Source organism: Chaetura pelagica, unplaced genomic scaffold (genome assembly GCF_000747805.2).
Source record: "Chaetura pelagica isolate M959 unplaced genomic scaffold, ChaPel_1.0 scaffold76, whole genome shotgun sequence".
NCBI classification, from domain to species: domain Eukaryota; kingdom Metazoa; phylum Chordata; class Aves; order Apodiformes; family Apodidae; genus Chaetura; species Chaetura pelagica.
The window spans coordinates 5,927,408-5,934,597 of record NW_009970723.1 but is presented as its reverse complement, the minus strand read 5'-3'; the positions used below and the strand labels follow the sequence as shown (position 1 = coordinate 5,934,597).

Genomic DNA, 7,190 nt, shown 5'->3' with positions numbered 1-7,190 from the left:
AGGGTGCAGCCTCTGCTGAGGGTTTTGGGGAGGCTGAATTGCAGTGGAAGGAAGAGCTTCCTAGCATATGATCGGTAATGGGATCATGTTTTTTGAACAGCGTAAGAAGAAAATTAACACCAATTACTTGGTTTCCTGCCAGCAGGACGTGAACATCTTACTTCTTAAGGTCATTCTGCTCCTCTTTGGGACAGCACTGATAGTAGGAGCAGTGGAATAATGCATTTATTTGCCTTTATGGAAGACCTAGAAGCTTATAAACTGCGAGCATGTTTGTATTTCTCTTTGAGTGGGTTTTGCTTAATTGTTGCTGCGGTGATGCCAGAGTGGCCTGTGCTGTTCGGGTGGGCTGCAGGCTCTTACTGAAGTGTTTGCCCATGCACAGCCCTCTCCCCCAGGCAACTCTTGGCTGTTTTGAAGGCAAGTCAGTTAGGAAGCCTGGTTTGCAGGAAGAGTATCACCTCTTTCCCACTGCTGGGTCCCTACAGCTAGATTTGTGCAAATGGATTATTTGTAGTTCTGGTTGTAGCTAGATCAGAATGCATATTTCTTCCTTCACTTCTGAGAGGAGTATTGTACGGAAGAAATAATCTGCCTAAGTATGCATTTTTTTTTCCAGAAATGCACATAATGAAATCAAAGTTGAAAAAAGAGTACCTGCTTTGCAGGAATGTGCAGGCTGCTTGCTCTGCTTGTTGGAAAGTTGCTAGCTATTTTTTGTTTTGTTCTCTGCCTTTTCTGTTGGTGTTTGTTTTGTTTTGTTGTGTTTTTCTGGAGAAAGCAGGGAGCATCAGAATTGTTCTTTGGCCTCAGTTGCTAAGCCTGCCTGATCCAAATCGAGTTTTTAAAGTTGAGGGGAGAGAAATCTGCAATCCCCAAAGGCATATGAGCACCCAACAAAGTTCTGGACTGAAGCAAAGGTGTCAGCTGCAAAGAATACACAAAAGCTTTACTGGAGAAAGCCTGTCCAAGGCTTAGTGGGAGAATTTCTGGCTGACACTCTTTTTACCAGAGTGGTTAGGAAGTTCTAAATTTTATTTTACTACATTGGTTTGGCCTTTAACAGTTGTATCCATGCTTGCATTGGAATTCCACTTCTATTTTTTGTTGACTTGAGCTTTCTGTAGAAGCATAGTTATGGTAGTCTCTGGCAGCTTGACCATGCAGATCCCAGTCTGGCAGATTTCTCGAAAAGGGTAAAAGTTTCATAGAAGGAAATACATAGAAAGCTGTAAGTTATATTGAAAATTTTTCGGGTTTCTTAGGTAGGAATGCCATCCACTTCTTAGTCCTCCTGAGGGAAGGGGTACCACTGTAGATCAAAACCCTGCAAATCAGGAGCTAAAAGGGGGCCTGCAATTTTTTTTCTCCTCTCTCCTTAACTTTCATTTTAGTGGGAAACACAAGTCCCCATCCAGCATGTCAATGACAGTTTCCTCCTTGTTTGGGAACAGTCTCTCTCATGGCCCAGGAAGGCCTATTGCTTCAGGACAGATTCACGTGTGCAGATGTGTTGCTCTGCAATCACAGTGTCCTAAATACTAATACAGAAATGAATGAGGGGCCCAGAAGCGTTAAAACAATCTTTTGGAATTTTCCCAATGCCATTAGATTTAATGACAGTGTCCTACTTAGCCAACCTTGCCTCAGCATTAGTATTTTAGAGACTTTTAATAGCAGCTCCTTCATTCCCTTGGCAATATGGGAAGTTTTGGTTGTGCATTCCTATTACATGTACCAGGTTAATGTTTGGTTGGTTTTTTTAAAAACTGTTTAGAAAGCATTGGTTAGGTGTGAAGTTCTGACAGAATTATGTAATGCTTTTTCATTATAGATCTAAATTAATCTTGTATAGAGAGGAAAACATTATTTGTGTTGCCTGGTATATATTTCAGTCTGTGGGAAGTATGATTTGCAGTGTGAAGGTTGGAATTGGCTTATTGGATCTTGTTCCAGTAAATTATTCTTAATCTTTATGCTTCAGTGCATTCTTCTCCTCCACTGCGCATCCTTCCTTCCAAAAACTTTCCACTGATGGTGCTTAGAGCTCCAAAAATCCAGCATTATGACTTTCATAGTAACCAAAGTTTATTTTAAGAACAGCATGATGAAATTAGTAACTTTGCTGCTATTCTCTTGTCCTCAACATTGTACAAAACTGTCAAGGTCAATAATTTCCATTTAAGTTCCCAGTGTTAGGAGCTGTTCTTAATTAGAATTTGTTTTATTACTACATGATCAACTGAATTGTCTGGAAAATTTCTTAGGCCATTTGTTTCAAAACAGCCCTTTTCATACTTATTTTTAACCCTTACTTGCCTCCTGTTTTAATTCTTCTTGCATAAATGTATTTTGGCCTCTTGGCTCTTGCATTTAAGATTTCCAAGTGGCTGCTGATACTAATTTAGCTAGTATTGTGTACTTTGTTCCCATATAAACTCTTCACATATTGACTCAGAACAGAAATTTCACAGAGGAAGAATCTGAGTTTTTTTCAGATAAACTAACAAAAACTATAGCAATATGTGCTACCTTACTGGCTAGTTAAAGTGAGCTATAGAATGTCTTTTGGTAGAGAATCTTAATGATACACGTGTGTCAGTATATGTATAGATATTACTGATAGACATCTCAGATATATGTATCTGAATGAGCTACATAACTCCCCTAGCACAGGCAAATCACATCTGCCATTCTGTTTACCTAGGTCATATTACAGTGACATTTTGAACAATTACCTCTTTTATTAGTTGCCATACGTGTAAAAACAAAGCAGAAATATTTTGCTTTAGACTTTCACATTTGATAAAGTAATTTCCTCCTGTGAGCAAATTCTCATCAATTGTAAGGCTCTGTTCACCATGAAGAAACAAACAACTTCAATGAGCAGTGTAATTGCATCTGTAGTTAATGACTTTTGCACATAGAGGTTGTGTAATGTAAGGTGAAATTAAATAAAACCTAGTCACTTTAAAAAGGCCAGATGAAAACTTGCCACATAGTGTTTTATTGTGTTATCTTAGACTCATGCACAGTGGAAAGTTTCACTGGAGGAATGTAAGGAATTTTTTCTTTATTTTGCATGGATTTTTGTGTGAGTGGCAGTCTGGTGGTTTGTGCATATAGACTGTGTTGGAACTGTGCTCTGTTTCTTACACTGTATTTTACTCAGCTTACAGATTTGTCATTACCCAACTACCTGATGGCTTCTTCAGTTGGGCTGCTACCTACTCAGCTCCTGAACTCATACTTGGGCACTACCTTGCGCACCATGGAGGATGTGATTGCAGAACAAAGTGTTAGTGGCTATTTTATATTCAGTTTGCAGGTAAGTTAAAATTATTTCTTCCATAGAGTTTGGTAACAGCAATGTCAGTCTCTTTATGACTCCTTGGAAACTGGAACAGGTTGCCCAGGGAAGTTGTGGAAGCCTCATTGCTGGAAGTGTTTAAAGGCACATTACGTGGAGTTCTGAGCAACCTGGTCTAGTGGGAGGTGCCCCTGCCCATTCAGGGAGGTTGGGTCTAGATGTTCTGTAAGGTCCCTTCCAACCCAATTGGAATGATTCTGTTATTTTTCTGTGCTTGAGTTTATTCCTTTATCCCCTAATTTCTTGCTTATCTGCTATACCAGTGGGATTTGAGATAGGACTTTGCTTATGGAGATAGTAGGCAAGTTTCCTTCCTGTAGCTTTGCCTCTTCAAATCATTGAGTCTTTGCTTCAGAAACTGCATGCCCATAGGAGCACATACAAGATCCAGAGAGAGTCAGCATTGCTGATTTCTCTGTCAGACTGCACTGCCTTCAGTCTAAGGTGTGTGATGCACGGGGGTTGGGGGATGCATGTCTGGGAGGTTAAGAACTGCTCTTGGAATAACAGCTGCCTAGTCTGAGATAGCTGACCTCTTACAGACTGAGAGCCAAGCAAGTATGGTGCGTGGTATTGAAAAGTAGCAAGTTTTAAAACGTGTTGAATTTATAACTGTTACTGGTATTTTCAGCAAACTGTCTAAAACTGACTTCTTTTTCACAGGCTTATTGACTGCTAGATACATAGAGAAATGGGTTTCCAGTGTACTGTTTTCTTTTGTTGCTTTCTTCTGTTAAAAATGTTTCATTATCATAACCTCATGTGACACAAAGCAGAACTTACTCAGTGTTCCTTTTTTCTCTTTCTGCCACAGTTTTGTGAATTTTTTTTTTTATACTTGTCAAGCACCCCTACACAAAAGTCCTGCCACCAGCTGTGAAGTAGTAGGCTTAGGGTGCTTAGACCCAGAACCTGTGCAGTGTTCACTGTTAGCATTGAGCAGTCTCTATTTTGTATAGATTATCAGGAATAAAAGTGCTATAGAAATGCCATTTTGCTAATGCCTAAACCAGAATATCCTAATTTTGCAAGTGAGTAAATTAGTAAGAAGTATCTAGTACCTTTATATGAGTTTAGCTTAGAGATAATTTGTCAGTAAGTCTGGAGGGTAAGCCTCTGAGACCTTTATAACCCTAGAAGTCATGAGTATTTCAGAACCAGATTGTATATTAAAGCAATCTCTGACAGCATTAGTACTTCAGGCTGTGTTTGAATAGCAGTTGCCATGGTTGGCAGACTTTAATATGGTACTGAAGTCATTTATCTTCCTCAGTTTTTGCAATCATAAAGCTGATGTTTAACAATGCTAAGATATAAAACTAAGTCTAGGACCATTTTAGATGTCCTCCCAACCTGCTTCTGAAACTTGGGTGTTCTTAAGTGGGTTATAGGCTTCATAGAACAGGTTTATGAGTATTAAAAGTGCCTTTGTAAATGAAGAGTAAATAGCCTCAATAGATGAAAGAGAAAATAAATGGCTACTTGATCAAGCTTTCATTTTAGTAATTATATGTTACTCCCAGGGTAGCAGGGTTTTTTTGTCTTTTCTTTTTTTTTTTTCATATATTTTTTAAAATTACATTGACTCTCCTTTGTAAGCTGTACAGGTTGTAACATAACTGTCACTCAGGTAAGCTGGAGAGGCTGAATGTCTGAATTGGAGTGCTCACCTCCATGAGAGCAATCCTGGGGACTGAATAAGTCAAGGGGAGCTTGTTAGTAGAGGGGAATTACTTATGTTCTCCCACCTTCTCTCAGGCATCTGCCTGATGCTTTACCTGGCTGGGTTTTGGTGGGACTTTGATTTAGTAAATAGCTCTAAAAATCCTTCACATTTCATGGTTGTCTGTGAGTATGTGTTTTTAAAATCTAGGCCTCTGGCAGCAGTATTTCTAAAACCACTGAAATATTTGGGTAAGCTTTTAGAATCATATTTTTCTGTTCTGTTGTAAGCATTATAAAATTTTTGTTTTTTCAAAGAAAGTTGCAAATTCTAGGTAGTTTCGTAAAACATTATTTTAAAAGGCAGAGGTTTTTCTCCTTTCAAAGGGTCTCTAGCTGTGAGATAGCTTGATTTTTTTATTTGAAGATTTATTTTTTTTTAAAGGAAGGTCTTAGTTGAAAACTGGTGTTTTATTGAAACCAAAGGCCACCAGTGGGAAGTGCAGTGCACACCAGTATAATTGAATGAGTAATTTCTGTGCAAAATTGTCCACATTTATTCCTGATAATTTTTGTGGCGAAAATTTAAAAATGCTTAGCAATAAAATTGAGAGCAAAAACCTGAACTGAAACCTTACTTTTGGACAATATTTCCTCCTTAAAAACAAACAAAAACCCCCACACTACCACATCCTGTCTCCTTCTCAAAGCATCCTCCACAGCCTATGATAAGTTGCTTAGAAACTCTTGATTGTGTCCTGTTTAGTCCTGATATCTAAGCAGCAGTTACACTGCTGCTCTCTGCTGTCTTCCACACCAGAGGGAGAAGAACAAGAAGTTTAATTTCCTTTACTCTGCATCATGCTCTGTCTCTGCTGTTTTGCCAGTTACAGATGCCCAGTACAATTTCCACCTGTTACTCATTTATTAGATGGAAAACAGCCTTTTTGACTTACAGAAGCACACCATGATCTTTCTTTATGGAAACATTTTTTGCCAAAAGATACAAAGTGAAGAGATTACTTTCTAAAAGAGATGTGGATGGTAATCAAATGAAATAAAATACCTTTTCAATTCAAATCAGTTTTGAAGTTCTATGTAATATCAATGTTCTGATGTGCTGGTCACATTGTTAGCTTGTGCAGGTTTTGAGCCACTCATTGATTAAGTTGATAGCCCTTCTGATGTCTTGCCTGTGAATTGAGTCAACACATGCAGCCACGAATCTTTGTGTTGATGACTTCTGGTTTTGTTCAGAGCAGTTGCCCTGTATTCATTCTTACAGTTTCTATAGCCTACAGTGCTCTTTTGTTTTGTTTGCAGATTGTCATAAGCATAGGGCTCATGTTTTATGTTGTTCACCGAGCTCAAGTGGAACTGAATGCAGCTATTGAAGCGTGTGAAATGGAAATGAAGACATCGCTTGTTAAAGACAGTCAGCCAAGCATCAGTGGTTCGAGCACATACTGCAACAAAAGGACAGTAGCATTCTCTGGAGGAGGTGTCAATATTGTGTGATTTTCAAGTATTAATAAAGTAAGGTTTTGTGAACCTGAGCTATTGCCTAGAAGTATCTATGGACAATTCAAATAGTTTTTTACAAAAATAGAAGTGGTTACAGGTTGTACTGTGGCACAAACCAATCGACCAGCTCTTCAGTTGCACACGGGGTGGCTTCTAGAAAGAAAAGAAAGATGGTCAGGTAACTTAAGATGTAAAAGCAAATTTGGCTGCACCTTTGGTCATTTATTATGCCTGTCATGGCCTGTAGCCTGCACTTTAGATTTTTTTCCTTTTTGCTCCAGTAAGCTGAGAAATGCTTCTATAAACTGAGAAAAGTAGCACAGAGGTAAATATTTTTCTGCTTAGCATTATTTATAAGGCTGAATAATTATATGCAGTAGAATTTTATTACTGATAAAAATGAATGAGAAAGTATGCAATTCACTGTATGTTATTCTTGAATGTGCTTTTGCTTTGGAATTGCTTCCAGGTGTGTATTATTTAGCTAATGATGGGACCACTGGGCTTTTCCTTCATTTTTGATTTTGAAAAAAAAAAAGAGAACCCTATAAAAAGTTCTAGCTGAATGTATTTTTCTAAGTCATTAAAAATGTTGCAGAGCCATGCATATGTATTCACACAAGCTTAAATCCTA

The 7,190-nt window shown here is 38.3% G+C and overlaps 1 protein-coding gene across 1 annotated transcript in view; it reads left to right on the top strand.

The window, feature by feature from the left end:
- TMEM64 (transmembrane protein 64) overlaps nt 1–6,586 on the top strand; it is a 10,737-nt gene extending 4,151 nt beyond the window's left edge. Inside the window, exons 3-4 of the mRNA XM_010006498.1 lie at nt 3,173–3,328; nt 6,356–6,586. Of these exons, the coding sequence (XP_010004800.1) occupies nt 3,173–3,328; nt 6,356–6,550 (351 nt within the window). The 3' untranslated portion in view covers nt 6,551–6,586. The remainder of the gene's footprint in view (nt 1–3,172; nt 3,329–6,355) is intronic.
- Nucleotides 6,587–7,190: the final 604 nt, after the last annotated feature.